This window comes from Hippopotamus amphibius, chromosome 8 (assembly GCF_030028045.1).
Source record: "Hippopotamus amphibius kiboko isolate mHipAmp2 chromosome 8, mHipAmp2.hap2, whole genome shotgun sequence".
Lineage (NCBI taxonomy): Eukaryota > Metazoa > Chordata > Mammalia > Artiodactyla > Hippopotamidae > Hippopotamus > Hippopotamus amphibius.
In genome coordinates this window covers 135,585,709-135,605,476 of record NC_080193.1, presented here as the reverse complement: position 1 = coordinate 135,605,476, position 19,768 = coordinate 135,585,709, and the positions used below count along the sequence as shown (strand labels likewise).

The window sequence follows — 19,768 nt, the reverse complement described above, 5'->3', positions numbered from 1 at the left end:
GGTCGGTGTTGAGAAGTGCTCCTTCCTTAGAAGTTCCTGAGTTATTTTTTCTAAATTATTACATCTTTAATATTTATAAAGTAGAAATGATCATCTATTGTTTAGAATTTTTACCTTGAAGTTGAATAGTTTAGGACAAAAATATTACTCTACAAAAGTATTCTTTTGCTAACCACGTCAAATATTTGTAAAACTTTCATCAGTTTTGTGATTGCAATTGTAGTATTTGTTTAGTTAGGTTTTTTTTTTATTTTGCATTTGCAAAATTTCTACATTCTTAAGTTAGAATTACTTCTTTGGCACCTTGTCAAGTTAGCTCTTGCCACTGGAGAACTCTATGATTAGTAGTTAAATTTAGTTCAATTTCTAGATTTAACAAAGTATGGTAAACCATAGCAGTCATAAAAAAACAGTAACCAATAGAGAATGCCCTCAAAGAGTCATCATTGTTTTTAGTCATTTCTAACCATTTTCTCCTCCAGGACTCTGGGCTAGTGAAGAATGTTCAGTTTCTATGCCTAGCATCTGTAAGCGAAAAAAGGTTTGGGTCATAGAGAAAGAGAAAGATACACCTAAACAACATGGAACATGTCCCAAAGGATGGTTATATTTTGACTATAAGGTAAACTTGTTTTCAAAAGTTGCCTTTGTTTCTCTTTTGTAGGTTTTAATTTTAGAAAGTAATCAAAAATTGGGCGTGGCTTTGAAACACCATGAGGTGTCCGTTGAACCTGGAATATTTTTGTCACAATTTTCAAGAGATTTGAGAATTTTTCTACTTAGGGACAGATCTCTTGAAATAAAAAGGTTTTGTCAAAAACAGCCTTGCCACCACCCTTCCTTTGTGTACTCAGTTTGCTACTGACATTGTCATTCACTGTGCTGTATGACTGTTTCATTAGGTGTGACGTGTGTGCGTGCGCACGTGTGTGCATGTGTATCTAGGCCCTGTTCCCAAATGAGCTGTCAACTCCAGAGGGTCCAGACTCTGTCTTCTTCTTTTGTGTCTTCCCTGCCTGGAGCCCTCAGAAAGCACTGCCCGCCTTGTGAATTGGCCAACTAATAACGTAGCTCGGTCAACTTTGTCTTGAGCCTCATAAAGCTGGCGCTTCCGTGCAGAATTGAATTTTTTTTTTAAAGGGCCAGTGGGGATAGTGTAAACCAGATTTATTATTTCTGATACTGCCTCCAATTAAGGCTGAGACTTCCCCTCCACTCCCTATGTTTTAAAATAAAATAACTGTATAAGCCTTAGGTGGAAGTAATTCAAATGCATCTCAAATTTTAAACGTTTAACTCTTTGATAATTAAAAACTCACACAGTGTCATAATTTCGTATACTAATATGAAATTGCTCCTCCATCATGGACAATTTTCAGTCTGGATGTTTAGTTACATTGGCAGGGCTTTCCCTCCCTTGTGATCTTCCTCTCGTTAATTTGTGAAATGGGGCTACTAGGATTTAACACCCATTTATTGAGCACCCACTACATATTTGGCACAGACATTTTTCACTGTGGTAAAATTAACATGACACAGAATTTACCATCCTAACCATTTTTAAATATATAGTGCAGTAATGTTAAGTATATGTACACTATTATGCAATGACTCTGCAGATCTTTTTCACATTGTAAAACTGAAACTCTAAACCCGATAAACAATACCCCCTCATTCACCCTCCCCATGGCCCCTGGCAACCACTATTCTATATACTTTGTCTCTATTAATTTAACTACTTCAGATATCGCATGTAAGTGGAATCATAGAGTACTTGTCTTTTGTAACTGGCTTATTTCACCTAATGTCTTCCAGGCTCACCCATGTGGTAGCATGTGTCAGAAGTTTCTTCCTTTTTAAGAATGAATAATATTCCATTTTATGTACCTAACACATTTTGTTTTTCCACCTATCCATCAACGGACGTTTGGGTTTCTTCCACTGTGTCGCTAACTGCTTCTGCTGGCAATTTCATATATATATATATATATATATATATATATATATATATATATATTTCTTGTTTTCCTGAATTTTTAATATACACAGGATTATTATCCCATTATACCTATGAGAAGACTGAGGCTAATAAAATTGTGTGGTTTTTCTGAAACTTATAGGGAATAAGTGTCAGGCTGAGCATCAACCTCAGGTTTTCTGACCCTGAGTCTTGTCCCTTTCCTACAGCTGCCACTTCGTGTAAGAACTTAAGAATTACCACATCACCTTAGCCTCATGACACAATCAGTCCGGTGGCACTGTGAGATATTTTCTGAAATAATATGGTCATTCTCTAAAATGTTACAGTATTGAGACATGCTATTTTTAATAAGTGATACCTTCAGTCTGCTTCTTATTTTCTCAAACTATAAAATATTTCTACCAGTTGTAAGTTATTTATACATTTGAATATAACAAACATAGCAAATATTCAATAGGACTTGCATATAACTAAGTTTTTTATTAAAACCTTTGACAATTAGTTTTTTAGACTATTTTATTGTGGTAAATATATATGTATATACAATATACCATTTAAATCATTTTTAAGCATACAATTCAGTGGCATTAATTACATTCACAATGTTGTTCAACCATCTCTTCTATTTCCAAAACTTATCATCATCCCAAACAGAAACTCTGTGACTGATTAAGCAATAGCTCCCTATTCCCCATCCCCTCCAGCCCATGGTAAGCTCTAATCTATTTTCCATCTCTATGCATTTGCCTATTCGCGATAATTCGTATAAATGAATTCATACGATATTTATCCTTTTGTGGTTGGCTTACTTCACTTACCATAATGTTTTCAAGGTTCACTCATTTTATACCATGTATCAGAACTTCACTCCTTTTTATCACTAAATGATATTCCAATGCACATTTTGTTTATCAGTTCATCTGCTGATAGACTCTGGTTATTTCCACTTTTTAACTATTGTGAATAAATCAGCTGTGAGCATTGGCATACAAGTATCTGTTGGAGTCCCTGTTTTCACTTCTTTGGGGTATGTATCTAGGAGTGGAATTGCTACATCATATGCTAATTCTACGTTTAACTTTTTGAAGAACCAACAAACTTTTCCACAGTGGCCAAACCATTTTACGTTCCTGCCAACAGTGCATGCTGACAATCCTCCCTCATCCTTGACAACACTCGTTAGTACCTGTCTAGTACCTGTCTTTTCGATTACTGCCAACACTAGAGTCTAATGTTATCTCATTGTGATTTTGATTTGCATTGCCCTGGTGACCAATGACGTTGAGCATCTGCTCACGTGCATATCAGCCATTTGCATATCGTCTTTGGGAAAATATTCAACTCCTTTGCCCACTTTTTTATTTGGGTTATTTGTCTGTTTGTTATTGAGTTGTAGGAGTTCTTTATATAATCTAGATATAAAACCCTTAACAGATACATGTTTTGTAGGTACTTTCTCCCATTCTTTAGGTTGTCTTTTTTTACTTTATTGATAATAGCCTTTGATGCACAAAAGTTTTTAATTTTAATGAAGTTCAATTTATCTAGTTTTTCTTCTGTTGCTCATGCTTTTGGTGACATATCTAAGAATATGTTACTAAATCCAAGTTCACAAATATTTCCCTCATGTTTTCCCCTAAGAGCTTTATGGTTTTAGCTCTTATATTTAGGTTTTAATCCATTTTTAGTTAATTCTTGTAACTGATAATTTTTCACAACTATTAAAACAAGTACATCCTAGAGTGCGCTGAAGAAAACAGTCACAGAGGAATGCCCTTCTTGTCTCAAAATCACATTTTTGATACAGAGAGTGAACAACCCCAAAGCATGAGCAAAACTGGTCTAGTTACTAATCATAATTCCTCCCATGTATAAAAAAGAGTATTTTAAGGAAATTCATGACAAGTCAAATCCTCAGCCTTAGAGAAATAATTCTTAGAAACTTACAGTGGTTGTTTTTGGTTTACCCTTGGCCACTGTCCTTTCCCTAAACTTTCTGATCTACACAGCTTTGCTCTATTCCATGTTTCCTCCTGTGTAAACATGGGGGGTCTGCACACGCATGGACATGGGAACAGTGATGGTGCAGTAGACCCAGGGCAAGAGCACAGGTGACTGCTTCCTTTGAAAGAAGGGGAAGGGGCATGAGTGAAGCGCAGACACACACACACACACACACACACACACACACACACGGGAGGAGAAGGGCTTTCTGAGGCTAACTGTGGAGTAGGATTAAAACACCCTCGTGTAGCTCAGAGGGTATTTTTCAGCTTTATTGATAACTGATAGCTAAATTAGTGGTTCACAGACCTGATCAAATATTTAGAATCACCAGGTGAGCTTTCTAAAAATATCAAGGTGCAGGTGACATCCTCAAGATTCTGATTTAATTGATCTGCATGGGATCCAGGCATCCGCATCTTTTCAGAGCTCCTTTGGTTATTCGAATGTGCAGCCAGTGATTTCCCATCCGTGCAACAGTTATACAGCTTAGTCTTCCAATCATTCAGAGGACTTGTCCCTCAGGGTATGGTCACAGCAGGCTTCATGAGAGGGCGACACGCTACAGGGTGAGATCTCAGGGTCTCCCCACCCACAGTGCTCTCCCCTGCATGTTAATGGCTAAAATCCCATCATTGAGTCTCATTCCTTTGCCTTAACACTTTCCTTTACGTTTTTTAAGAAAAATCTTTCTAAGATGGCCTCATCTGTCAGTTACACTTTGGAATAAGTGGGTTTATCAGATCGTTAGAAAAGCTGGGAATAGGAGGATTAATAGTTGAGAGGAGTGGAAAGCCCACGGGGCATAATTATGACTAACAAAAAAAAAGCTATAGAAGGAAAACTGGGAGAGGGCAATGACAGACATGACTCACTTCAGAGTTCTGAATAAACGTCAATATATTCTGATCCACTGAACTTTGCTTCTTATTTGTCAGCTTCCTAGGACAAATTTTTATTGGTTATTTCTACGAAAAAGGTCCTACTTGGTTGACTATTCACCTTTAAGAGTTTCAAAACTGAGATACCAAAAATTAACTGTCTTTTCTCATTTCTCAAAAAGTATTTTCCCCATGTTTGATGATGTAAAAGAGGCTTGACCAGGGATTACCCCAGGAAGAGTGAGTCACCTAAGATACTTGTCACAGCAGAGTTACACGTAAGAGGAAGAAATTCTGTGTATGTATTAGATTAACTCTTGTGCTTCTACTTGTACATTTTTATTCAAGGACCTGGATTTAGTGCTGGTGGCTGCTTTGCATTGTCCAGTTTTGGATTAGCCAATATTTTGCTTCATGCATGACATAGTTTTTCCTTTTAAAAAAAATTCTCTCCTCTTTTAAATTATTCAGATTCTTAGCACTTCATTCATCTCATTTAACTCTGTTGGATACTGGCGACTCAATGGTGAGGAAAAACAAACACAATCCCTTCTCTTTTGGAGCTTAAAGACTAAAGGGGGAGAAAACATTAGCAAATCAATCAGGAAAATAACTCTAATTTACAACTGACACAAGTGATGGAGAGTTACACAGTTCCATAAAAGTATATAACAGGAGGACCTGACTGAGGTGGTCAGAAGGACAGGAAGCATTAAAAGTAGGGGAAACAACATGTGCCAGGGACCTGTGGTGAGTAGGATTATGACATATTGAAGAAACTAAAAGAAGCATTGAGAACTAGAATGTAGAAAGTGAGACGAAAGAAGTAGGCGAGGGCGATATTGTGTTTCTGGTTTTTATCCTAAGGGCAATGGGAAACCTCGAAAGGTTTTAACTAACGAGGGACATGATCAAGATTGAGTTTTGAAAAAAATCCTTCAGGCTGCAGTACCAAAGATAGAAGGCAAGGGTGAGGAAAGTAAGAGCGGTTAGGAAGATACTGTAATAGTCCAGGCAGGAGATAAGTCCTTTGGGCTAATATGATGGTGGCAGAAACTGTGGGGCAGTGGGAATAGGGAGAGTGGTAAAGGACTCAGGAATGGGATGTCCAAGTGGTAGAACTGAAGGGGTGATGGAGGTGATTGAAGGGTGAGAAGACTCTCAGGTTTCAGACTTATGTGAATGCATGCCTGACTATGCCATCCAACATCAGGAAGAACACTGAAAAAGAACCAGATTTGGGAGGAAGATCATGAGTTTCATTTTCAAATTTTGAACTGGAAATGACTTTGAGACAAAAAAAGAGTTTTATATTCAAAACTCATTTGGAATACAGCAAGGCATCCTTAATTCACAGTCATAATCAAAGATGCATTAAACTTGATCACATTTTGCAAATCAGTAAGTAAATAAACAATTTAAAATTAAGGGTGTTGTACTTCATCTTGCTCCTGTGCTTTAATTATTAGTGACACAATTTCAAAGTGTTAGTAAACATGTTATATTTTTAGAAACAATGAAGTTGTTAATGGGAGGCTACACTCCCATAGCCTAGCTAGCAAATCCTGGCTGAGGCAAACAGGGTGGTGGTGGGGCTGGGGGGGACGTGGGCAGTGGGCGGCAGGGGTGGGGGGGTATGTGTGTGTGTTTTCTGGAGAGATTTATTGAGCTAAATGAACCAGGGAGGTTCATTGGTATTTATGAATGGTTCATTAGTGTGACTATCTGAACACAAGGTGAATTTGCATTAAATGATAAGGCTTCCTAATAATCAGTATGTGCCACTCTTTGGAATTTGTAATTAGAGGAAAGAGGCAGAATGAAAGGAAACAGATAAAAGGATTGCTGTTATAAAATTAAAATCCTTTAAAGCCAATTCCATTTCTTTGTGAAGCAACCAAGGTAAAGGGGATCAGGAAAAGTGAACATGTACTTCCTCTCTTAGTTGGCAACTCAACTTCAGGCTAGATCAGGGTTTCTGGTTTTTATCCTAAGAAGAGTGGAAAACCCCTGAATGGTTTAAAGGGTGATGTCTTCAGCACTGCGTTCTGAAAAGAATGACCTGAGCAGTATTGACATTAGAGGCTGGATAATTCCTTGTGGTGGGGGACTGACCAGTCCATTATAGAATGTTTAGCAGCATCCCTGGTCTCTACTCGCTAGATGCCAATAGCAGCCCTCCCCTCCTCACCCCCGCTTGAACTGTGACAACCAATGGCCTTGTTTGAGGACTGCTGGACTAAATCTAGTATCCTGAGAATGTCATCTGACAGTCATTTCAGGGTCTATTTGCTTTTACTTTGTTCCATAAATGTTTATTGGGGACCTTCTTTGTTGTGATGTTCTAAGAGGACCAACACTTAGTCTCTCTGCTTTTTAAGGAGCTTATGATGGTAGGGAAGGGATGGGGGCTGATAAGTTTAAAAGTTAAAGAAGGATGGGGAAGGATGCTCTCTCAAGTGTAGGCTGCCACATTTGCCTAGAATAACCTTGCAGCTGAGATTTTCTCAGGGGCAGATCTCAAGATCAGACCTACAGACCTATCAATGACCAGGGTTGGCTATGTTCATTGATGAGAGACTAATCCACATGGAATATTTTTTGCATAAAGTCTCTCCTGACATGTCTGGAAGTTTGCCTGATCTGTTAAAGCCTTTCTCTTCTATCTTCCCGTCTGCCGTGGCTCCATAGAGCCCATCTAAACATGGTTAAATCTCACCGAGCTTGGTGAGGGGGTGATTTTCTTCAACGTGCCTGCTCTGCCTAGCAGTTACCGTTCCAGAGTGCTCACCCCATAATGAGTAACACCTGCCATGCCGCAGACATGATTCTCACATGAGTACCAATCAGCTCTCACTGCCAAACCCCACAGCCTTCCTTTTGAGTTCCATTCGACATTGTTGGCACCCCTCCCCTTTGTCTCTCCTTCTTAGGCTTCCTTGGTCCTGCCCTTGCTTTTCTTCCCACTGGGCTCATTCTTTCTTTTCTGGCTCTTCCTGGTTGACTTTTGGACCACGCGGCCAACTCCAAGTATTTAGTGAATTTAAATACCTGATGTGGCTTGATTCCCCAGTATTCCTCTCTCACTGAAAGTAAGGAAATGGGCAAATAAAATTGAACGAATCTATTAACTGCCTCCAAAAGAAAAGAAATTTTTTTATACTAAATCCTCCCCTGTAAACTTTGCAGTCAGACTGGCTCCGTTTGTCATCGAGCTGGAGACATTGTTCTGACATCCTGCATGACAAAACACATCCTCGCCTCATTCCTGCCTGATGCAAATGCACACAAGGCACTGACTCACCCTGAAAGCTGGTCTTCTTCAATTTTCTCTCACACCTTTGGAGCAGCTGGGGGGAAAAAAAGTCATTTCTGTCCAAGAAAAGTATAAAAAAATTTCAAAGCTGGTCCTCAGTGTCTTTAGGAAACTTTTAATTCATTTTGAAAAATACGGAAATGAATGCTTTTTTGGACATTTTTATAGTGCCTTCTGATAAAAATCCCCAAAGATCCAAGCGATTGGAGGAACTGGACATCTGCTCAAGATTTTTGTGTTGAAGAAGGCGGAACACTGGTCGCCATTGAAAATGAGGTGGAACAAGGTAGAGCACTCAGTGTTCAATCAGGCAAAAATCACCATTTTTATTCAAGTATCTATTAAAATATTCCTCCAAAATACCAACATTTCCAAATCAACATTTTAAGTATTATACTGCTGGTGACACATAAGTTTTCGGCACTACCTGTAAGGTTTATACCATGATATCTGTAAAAGTTAGTACACTCCATTGCTTACAAATTGCTGATTTTTTGGAGCCTTTTGTCTCACCAGCCATCGTGGAAAGAATAAGGATATATTTATGATCGGTATTTCAAAACGGCTAAAATAATCTGAGGTATAGTCTATTATACATGGTATAATTTTTTTAGATCCCTTTAGAGTTACCTACACACTTTTATTTGCTATTTAGGCAATAATTGTATACTTCAGTTTAAGTATAATAGACAAACGCTCTTTTGTTTGGAAAGGCATTGAATGAACACTGGAAATTGTTTTGTTAACGATATGATGAAATCCCAGGCTTAGCCATCTAATTTCTGTCAATTTAAACTGAACAAAAGTGAAAGAGACTGCATCACCTTAATAAGGACAAAGTAACAAATTCCTACAATTGATTCATAATTAAGTTTTACTGTCATTTAAATAAAGTTATAGCTATAACAGAATTTGATGATTACCCAAATGGTTTATATGGTACTAAATTTGATAATGTATTTTTATTTTTCAGCTTTCATTACTATGAATCTTTTTGGCCATACCACTAATGTGTGGATAGGGTTACAAAATGATGATTATGAAAAATGGCTAAATGGAAGGCCTGTGTCATATTCTAATTGGTCTCCATTTGACATAGTAAATGTAAGTTCTAAGATTTATTTTTAAAGTCATTTTAGCAAGAGGTCCTATTTGACACTTGTTTACTGAATTTTTTTTTACTTCCTATATTTTGTAGGCATAAATTTTTATTAGTTGGTTGTTAATATATTAATTTTTAATAATGCAATTTCATATAATTTCATGTGTTCCATGAATATAATTTCTTTATTCATCACAATAATTATTTATTTTGTGGGTTATGAAGTGATTTGTGAACAGGTTTATTAAATGCAAATAAAGGATTAATAGTGTTTGAATTTTTAAAATTATGTCCCTAATAAAAATGTCAATGTTATAATAATGTGATGTTACCACTTTTTAAAAACATGTATTCTTTTGAAGATTCCAAGTCATAACACCACCGAACTGCAAAAACGCACTCCTCTCTGTGCCTTGCTGTCAAATAATCCTAATTTTCACTTCACTGGAAAATGGTATTTTGAAGACTGTAGAAAAGAAGGTTATGGGTTTGTCTGTGAAGAAATGCAGGGTAAGAAATATTCGCTATGTTGTTCCTTTCATTCCCATGGCCCGCTCTTCTCTTCCACATTTGTTTTACAGGCTGTATAAATGATAGTGTCATAGCTCACGGTGCCAGCATTTATTCTTTGAGCTTTACATATATCTGGTCGCTCACGCTCCACTACCTCAGGGCTGTGCCCCCTAATGGGGTTCTAAGGACTCCTGAGACCACTTGAGCGATGACCAAGTTTATGCATCTATTTTGATCATATTAAAAGGCTTTACTGCTTGTTCTAGGATTATGTGTCTGTTCAGGGAATAAAAAAGATTTTGAAAAAATGTTGGAAAAGCGTCAAGGAAATAAACAATGCAATACTTAACTCCTCTCTTGGAACACTAAAATGGTCTCTGGGGCTAAACATGGCATACAACACATTTCTAGACCTGATGATCAGAACCTCCAGTGACTTCTGGTATGACATACCAAAGCTAGAGTATTACAGGTAGCCAGTGGGGACAGTGACCAGTGTGAATGCACTGTAAGTGACCTTGAGTAATGAAAGGAAAAACAACAATAACAATAGCTGACATCTCATGCTTTTACTGAGTCCCAGGCTTCCCTAGAAGGCCATAATTTGTATCTGGAGCTGTGTGGAATTCTAGGCAGCCTAGGCTATATATGCTTACTTGGAATATGAATTGTACCTCTGTGTTGCGTGCGTGTGACCTTTTTGGTGATACCAAGTATCAACCCACCCTCAGAAACGCAGTTCCAGGGAAACCCTCTCTCCCAGTTCACAGTTATCACTTAAGCATAGTCGTGGTCGGAAACTGAAAGAAGATACCAGATCAGTTATAGCTAGAGTGCTATAAGAAAAGCAGAGTCTTGAAGGAAAAGAAATAACATCAATACATCACTGCTTGCACATTTATGATGCACCTGGCACTGCACCTTGGTTTCATAAGTATTATGCCATAAAATCCGCACGACAATTCTATGAAGTAGGTAAAAATCTCCTCATTTTGCAATTTGAGGCTTAGGAAAAATAAGTAACATACTCAAGTCTCTCAGTTAAATACAGTGATTCTCTTCTAGGACCTTTATGTTGATCTCTTCTTGAAACGTACTCTCTGACCACTTTCTCCCTTTGATATTTTTGGGGCTAACGATGTGTATGTTCTTTTGGAGATTGTATAGAGCGGTGGTGGTGGAGTTCAAATCCCACCTCTGTAAATAAACTGTCAGTCAAGTTTCTTATCTTCTCTGAACCTTGATTTCTGCATCTGTAAAATGGAATAATAACTATCTCACATACTCTACATACATACAATGCCTAACAAGTTTCCAGCATATGTTTAATAACTATTGTTTTTATTATTATTGTTTTTATTATATTATTATTCAACCACACAAGTTCTTATAGTCTACAATGAATATCCAAATGCTGGCTCCTCTTCTTTATATGCCATATCAATATGTGTTTACATTGGGTTTAGAACCTAAAGTCTTTGATCTGCCTGAAAGAATAAAGATATATGAATAAAAAAGAAGACAAGGGCAAAGTCAAGACCCCCCCCCCCAAATTTGAACTTGGTTTCCAATGGATCTATCTTTCTCAGGGAAGCAGATGGGAAAATCACAATACTCAAAATCACTTATGTTTTGAAACGATGAAATCAATAACATAGGAAGAAACTCATACATGTGAAAATACAGATAAGGTGCACAACTTAGTGGAGAAAACCAGTTAAATTGGCATTTGGGTCACACATAAACAGAATTTCAGTTACTTTAATTTTAATAATTGTTATCATTTTAAAATAGCTACTTTGGTATTATATTGGTTTTGTATAAATAACATTTAGACTTGGTACATCAGCTGGTAAACAGACTTCCACAAAGAAAAACAGATGTTGAGAGTGTGATCCATCAAAATTTAGTTGGTAAGTAGATTAATTTCACTTTAATTTTACAATATGTACCACTGCTATATTGAGGTAACAGTTTCAGGAAAAGTCAAATCCCCACTCCGCCCTTTTTATTTGGGAGAGTGTGACAAGAAGAGGGAGCGCAAGAGCAGCATTTATTGAGTGCCTGCTGTGTTCCACATCCTGTAGTAAGTGCTCTATATGATTATCTCCTTGAATTTTACCCACATTCCTCTAACAAAGGGCTTAGTAATCTCTTACAGGCCAGAAATTTGAAGTTGAGAGAGACTGACCAATTTGGCCAAGGTCTCTAAGCCATTTAGGGTCAGGACTGGGATTGAGTCCCAGGTCTTCTGACATATCCACATCTCCCCATGTTCCCTATCACCCCCAAATGTGAGAGTATACAGAGAGAAATCCCAGCTACTTTAGATCTGACAGTTCAAAAATACCTTGTGTTTCAGGATTCCTAAATTTAGCCTAAATATAGTACAGAACAAAAAGGCAAATGCCTATATTAAAAAGGAAACATCTGTATGTAACACACGAGCTTGGTTTTCACTTGATCACAGACACTCATGAACACTAAGTACCAATGATCATGTATGGGACAACCTTGTCTTTTAACTTATAAATCTTGACTCTGATAGGTGACATATTAATAGTAATGGTTTATAAGAACTGTATGTATTTCTAGGCATTTATTAACTTATTTTTAACTTCTCTTTAGAAACTATACGTTAACATTAAACATGATAGCAATTATCATAGTCTCAAAAGTTTAATAAAGTGTTATATTTGAGACTATGCGCTTGTAAATGGTTTGCAAAGCAGTATTTGACTACATTATATTCGTTAATATTCTCTAATAATATTAAGTTCTGCTAGCAGCATGTGTTAGGCTGAGTATACTCACAGAATTAAACCTGCCTAAGGAGATCACTGTCAGTGAGAGTGGTCAGTTTGACAAGGGACTGTCAAAAATGGGCAGTCTAGAAATGACTCAGTACATGTTTATATATTTTTAAAAACTCATCCATTAAATTTCCTAAGTGTTTTCATTCTTTAGCACCTATGCTTACAGGTACTGTCTTCATTTTGAAATAGTCAGTTCTGCGAAGAAAAACTCTGATGTTAAGGTTGTACAGGAATCCGTGCTAAGCTTTGCCTCCCCCTTTCTCATCCAGGTGCTACAAATAATTTTTGTTGTTGTTCTTGTTCTAGATACTTCTGGACACAGTACAAATACATCTGATATGTATCCAATCCCCGATACCTTAGAATATGGAAACAGAACTTACAAAATAATTAATGCAAATATGACTTGGTACACAGCACTAAAAGCCTGCCTGATGCACGGAGCAGAACTGGTCAGCATTACAGACCAGTACCACCAGTCCTTCCTCACTGTTATCCTCAACCGGCTAGGACATGCCCACTGGATTGGACTGTTCACTGAAGATGTGGGTGTCCTAAAATCCCCTGGACAATCCTTGCATGATTAAGTTTCACATCTACCTCCTTAGTGATATAGCCACTAAAATTAGCACAGAAAAAAAAAAAAAGCCACAAAATAACAGTAAATGTAACATTTAAGTAATTGGATTATACAATAACTACTGACCAACCTTATGAGCAGCATATGACTACAAAATAAAGGTGTCCCTTTTTAGAGTAAATCTACTTGCCTAATTTCTGGAAAGTAATGCTCTTCAAAGCTTCCCTTGAAAATGTCTGAGAAATTTCAGGATACTGCCTCATGTATGCATTGGAACACATACTGAACTTAAGCACCTGCATCTAAAGGTGATTTGTTGCATTTAAAGAATCCCCAAGAAAAATGAACCATGCTTCCTGCCTAGAAATTTGGCTAGTATTTAATTCAGTACCTCTTGGAATTTAACATGTGTGTTATTTTCTCCCTCTAGGGATATGGTTTGGAAAGTAATATTTCTTAAATTTTTTTAAAATACAAGTATTACACACTGAAATAGTGAAAAGTAAATCTATTCTATCCTGGCCTCTAGTTCTGCTCCTCAAAGTCAGTCACTGTAAACAGTTTCTTCTGTGTCACTTAGAAATTTTCTGTGTATATACATATATACACATGTAATGAATTAGTATGTTTATGATTTTTCAGATATAAATGAGCTCATACTATATATGTTGTCCTTAAGCTTGCTTTTTTATTAAATATATGTTGTACAGCTTTCCATGTCAGCTCATAAAAATCTAATGCATTCCTTGAGACAGCAGTATATATGGATATAGCACAATTTATTAAACCATTCTCATGTGAATGAACAATTTGGTTCTTCCCAGTTCTCACAGTTCCAACAATGCACAACAAATATTGCTGTACAAGTAGGATAAACCCTCAGGAGTGGAGTTGCTAAGTAAACTTTAAATTTTAACAACTGATGGTGCCGTATTGCCCTCTAAAAGTTTATGCCAATTTACATGCTGACAAGAGTGTATGATAACATCTAGTTTTTTCACATCCTTGCCAACACAGGGTATGTCCAAATTTTAATCCTTGCCAGTAGGATAGGCGAAAGGATGGTATTTCATGGTTGGTTATTGTATTTTTGTGTTACAGAATGCTTTAACTTTATGTAGTCAATTTTGCTTTATGGCCTCTTGATTTTCTATCAGACTCAGAAAGATTTTTCCCTTGTCAAGAGTATATAACATTTATCCAACTTTTCTTTAGCACTTTTATGTTTTCAATTATATTGTAAATCTTTGATCAATCTTAAATTTATTTTGGTGTAAAGAACAAGATATTGATTCAACTTCACTGTGATTGCTTACTGGGAAATTATGGTGGGAGGGAACCAAGGATTTCCAAAAACTAAAAAAAATACTGCTTGTGGCAAATAGTCCTTTTTGTCAGGTCATATTCACAAGCTGTTCTAGACTTCCTGAAATATGTCTAGATGTGGAAATATAAATCCATGCGTGAAGTGAGAGCTGCTCAGACAGCACTGGGTGATGCCACCAGCATTCATGGCAAGCAAATGATGGTTCAATTTCCCTCCACAGAATGGTCTTAATTTTGACTGGTCAGATGGCACCAAATCCTCCTTCACTTTTTGGAAAGATGATGAGTCATCCTTCCTGGGTGACTGTGTTTTTGCTGACACCAGTGGACAGTGGAGTAGCACAGCCTGTGAATCATATCTGCAAGGAGCCATTTGTCATGTACCCAAAGGTAGGTTCAATTCTATTCAACTCAAGAAATAGGTACTGTGAACCTATTGTATGCAAGGCACTGTGCTAAGCAGGAGCTATGAGGGAAAGTAGTAAGAATCATCTGCCCTCAAGAAGCATTTGGCCTGGTAGGTGATGTATAGACAAATAACTGTTACAGGAAGCAGGGCTACCCAATTATATAAGAGCCGTAGCAAGTGTTGCGGGGGTGAGCAAGAAAAATGGACACATCAGATCCACTTGGGGAAAAGTAAAAAGGCTTCTTGAAGGACATGACTGTGGAGATTGGTCTTGAAGAATAGGTGGCATCAAGAAATGATGGGACATGGAGAAGCATGAAAAGCTTGAGCAGACACAGGAGGAAGAAAGGACTGGGCATCTATAAGGCAAAGCTGGTGTTGAGATTTTCCTGCATCGTAGGTTTTTGGTAAGAGAGAGGTAGGAAATCAGGCTAGAAACATAGGTTAGGAGCATGTGTGGAGGACCTTGAATGCCACTGAGGATTTACGTTTAAGTCAAAGACTAATAGGATTCTAGAGCCGCCATCATCATCATCATCATGGTAATTATATTTATATTTATATATAAAACATGATAATGATAATAATGACATCTCATTACACTCATTAAAGATGAAACAAACTCAGAGAATTAAATAGCTTCCTAAAGCTCTCACAGATGTCTGTCAACAGCCAAGTTTCCTTGATCTCTGATGTTATGTTTATCCCGTTAAATCAGGTCCCCTTTCCTTTGATTGCTATGGTGTATAAAAAGAAAGTTCAACACTAGCTGGCTTCTTCTTAAATCTCTCATTTAGTAAGTGTGCATGTATTTACTTACACTCTGGACACTGTAAGTCAAATAGCACACACATTACATAAATTCAGATCAAAACAATTCAGGACAAAAATGTAAGTGATAGCCATATATAATGGGAAAGCTAATTCTCTTTCTAAAACACCATAACGTCACTCTTCTTTTTTCAATAACACTGCATTTATTGAGTGCTTAAGGGTCAGCCACCAGCTCACCTACACTTCTTAAGTTGTAAGAAAGATGTTACTGTTAGCTCCCTTTTATGTGTGCGGGAGTATGGGGAAGATAAGTAACATAGCCACAGCCACACACCTAGGATCTCAGTGTCGGTCCGTGACTCTCATGCTTGCCCTCTGAAACAAACACTTCCCCAAATTCCCCTTAGTTATGTGTTGCGTCGTGTGTATGTCATGGCATGATATGATATGTTGTTATGATACGATGTTATGTTATGACGTTATATTATCATATATTGTTATGTCATGTCATGATGTGTTATATGTTATGATGTTATTTTATGATATGTTACATTATGCTAATATGTTATGGTATGTTATGTTAATACTATGTTATAAGTTAAGATATGTTATGATACTTTATAGAATGCTTTATTTTCTCTAAGTTGACTAACAGGTAAGGACTTACCACACATTTTGTACATTTGGACGTGCCTTTTGCCAACTTCATTCAGCTGTCAGTATTTCTCTGAATCACATCCTCCAGTTTTTCCAAGCCTTAGGATACTAAATCCTAAAGGTTGGAAAACATAAAAGGTAACACCCAAACTAAGCCTATGAAGCTATGCATTAATATACCCAGTTATGTGTAGGTAAAGATTATTTCTGCCAGACATGCTATAAGCCATTCCAGTTTTGTAATCATTTACATTAAACCCACTCTTTCAGAGTATTATCATGAAAATCTCATTACATATATTTATCTTGGTCTTTCATAGAATGTAATATAATGTTTATCTCAATAAATGAACCCAGTCACCACCCTGAAATCATAACTGATTTTGTTCATAGAAACAAGACCATATGGATACCCAGAGTTGTGCTCAGAAACATCTATTCCCTGGATAAAATTCAAAAGTAATTGCTACAGTTTTTCTACAGTCCTAGACGGTACGAGCTTTGAGGATGCTCACGAATTTTGCAAAAAGGAAGGTAATTCTTTTGCGGTGGTAAAATGCTTTCAATGTGTTCCTTCTTGACATTTCAGTAAACAATGTAGTTTTCTTCACTTGTCTGATTATTTAGTGACTTTAGAAGCAACAAAAACAATTGAAAAAGTAAATATTATTGAATTTGCTTGTTTGTTTCCAATATACAATCAAAAACCCAAGATGATGGCTCAGGATACTGCAATTTCCCAAAACACTCTTCCCTTTGAATAAATTTGAATCATGAATCTTTAATGTTCCTGAAAATTAATATTCTATTCTTTAAGTACAAGCTTGTATCTTTTAATAAATGTCATACTACTTTTAAAATTTTAATCAAAAATTACTTATTAACACTGGAAAATTTCACTCTTCAAAGCCTGCGCTTTTCTACTTTTTTATTGAAGTATAGTTCATTTACAATGTGTTAGTTTCTGGTATATAGCAAAGTGACTCAGATATGGATAGATAAATATTTAGATATATAGATATATATTCTTTTTCAGATTCTTTTCCATTATAGGTTATTATAAGATATTGAATATAGTTCCCTGTGCTACACAGTAGGACCTTTTTTTTGTCTATTTTATATATAGTAGTATGTGTCTGTTAATCCGAAGCTCCTAATTTATCCCTCCCCAGCTTTCCCCTTTAGTAACCATATGTTTGTTTTCTATGTCTGTGAATCTGTTTCTTATTCTGTAAATAAGTTCATTTGTTTCATTTTTTTAGATTCTACTTACAAGTGATAGCATTTATTTGTCTTTCGCTGACTTACTTCACTTGGTATGATAATCTCTAGGTCCATCCATGTTGCTACAAATGGCATTATTTCATTTTTCTTTATGGCTAATATTCTATTTTATATGTATATATGTATATATGTACACACACACACACACACACATATATGCCATAGCTTCTTTTTCCATTCATCTGTCGATGGACACTCAGTGTCTTGGCTATTGTAAACAGTGCTACTATGAACATTGGGGTGCATGTATCTTTTCAAGTTAAGAGTTTTTGTCTTTTCCGGATACATGTCCAGGAGTGGAATTGCAGGATCATATACTAATTCTATTTTTCATTTTTAAGGAACCTCCATACTGTTTTCCATAGTGGCTGCACCAATTCACTTTCCCACCAACAGTGTAGGAAGGTTCCCTTTTCTCCACGCCATCTCCAGCATCTACTATTTGTAGACCTTTTTTTTAATATTTATTTATTTTGGCTGCATTGGGTCTTCATTGCTGCATATGGGCTTTCTCTAATATTGGCGAGCAGAGGCTACTCTTCATTTTGGTGCATGGGTTTCTCATTGTGGTGGCTTCTCTTGTTTGAGAGCACGGGCTCTAGGCACATGGGCTTCACTAGTTGCGGCACGTGGGCTCAACAGTTGTGGCACGCAGGCCCTAGAGCACAGGCTCAGCAGTTGTGGCTCATGGGCTTTGTTCCTCCGCAGCATATGGAATCTTCCCGGACCAGGGATCGAACCTGTGTCCCCTGCACTGGCAGGCAGATTCTTAACCACTGTGCCACCAGGGAAATCCCCCTCTATTTGTAGACTTTTTGATGATGGCAATTCTGACTGGAGAGCATCTCAATATCATTGAGATGATACCTCAATGTAATTTTGATTTGCATTTCTCTAATAATTAGCGATGTTGAGCACCTTTTCACGTGCCTGTTGGCCATCTGTATGTCTTCTTTGGAGAAATGTCTTCTATCCATTTTTTGATTGGGTTGTTTGTTTTTTTGATATTGAGCTCTATGAGCTGTTTGTTTATTTTGGAAACCAAGCCCTTGCTGGTCGCACTGCTTGCAAATATTTTCTCCTACTCTATAGGTTGTCTTTTCATTTTGTTTATGCAAAAGTTTATGTTTAATTATGTCCCATTTGTTTATTTTTGCTTTTATCTCTTCTGCTTTGGGAGACTGACCTAAGAATACATTGCTATAATTTATGTCAGAGAATATTTTGCATATATTCTCTTCTAGGAGTTCTATGGTGTCATGTCTTGTATTTAAATATTCAAACAATTTTGAGTTTATTTTTTGTGTTTGTGAGTGTGTATGTTTTTGTGTTTGTAGATGGTGTGTGAAGGAGTGTTCTAACTGCGTTGATTTACATGCATCAAAGCCTGAGCTTTATGAATTGTGGTATAAAAGACATTATTTTAATTGTATTTACACGTAAACACAAATACTCATTCATTGGCTGTTTGTCTCTTTTATAGGATCTAATCTTTTAACAATCAAAGATGAAGCTGAAAATTCATTTCTCCTAGAAGAGCTCTCAGCTTTCAGTTCTTCTGTTCAGATGGTTTGGCTGAATGCTCAGTTTGATGGTGACAGTAAGTGATTGGGTAGAGAAGAGGAAAGGGCATAAATAAACACACAGTGGTCAAGGCTGATGGAAATGGCATCTGCAAACCAGAAAACTCAGCTTGGGTACATTTACTGTTAAAAAACATATCATAAATCCTAAAGCCATTTCTTCCAAAGACAACATTTCTAACCCTTTTTTATACCCTCTTGTCCTTTGAAATAATCCCAGAAAACCAAAAATGAACACAAACAACAAGTTTATCTTATACTTAATCTTGAGTTATGAAGATGCTTGGCTGGAACTTCGTGTTCACAGACTTAGTCATAGACACCAAACCATATTTATTTGAAAATACCCCAGATTTCTAAGTGTTATAAGAGCATAGATTTACAGAAATGTTTCAGTAATACATGGTGCTATTGGAATTGTTATTTGCTACTCATGATAACCAGAGTTTGTAATCAGAAGAGAGCATGATATTCTTTTCTTTATGTAACTGATCATTATTGAAAGTACTTGCAAAGAAAATTACTGTAACTGGCATGGACAA

The 19,768-nt window shown here is 36.8% G+C and overlaps 1 protein-coding gene across 1 annotated transcript in view; it reads left to right on the top strand.

Moving 5' to 3' along the window:
- The window catches only part of PLA2R1 (phospholipase A2 receptor 1), a 117,771-nt gene that overhangs the window by 91,250 nt on the left and 6,753 nt on the right, over positions 1 to 19,768 (top strand). Inside the window, exons 20-27 of the mRNA XM_057745706.1 lie at positions 483 to 622; positions 8,351 to 8,468; positions 9,156 to 9,286; positions 9,647 to 9,794; positions 12,920 to 13,158; positions 14,741 to 14,909; positions 16,753 to 16,893; positions 19,127 to 19,243. Coding sequence (XP_057601689.1) covers positions 483 to 622; positions 8,351 to 8,468; positions 9,156 to 9,286; positions 9,647 to 9,794; positions 12,920 to 13,158; positions 14,741 to 14,909; positions 16,753 to 16,893; positions 19,127 to 19,243 — 1,203 coding nt within the window. The remainder of the gene's footprint in view (positions 1 to 482; positions 623 to 8,350; positions 8,469 to 9,155; positions 9,287 to 9,646; positions 9,795 to 12,919; positions 13,159 to 14,740; positions 14,910 to 16,752; positions 16,894 to 19,126; positions 19,244 to 19,768) is intronic.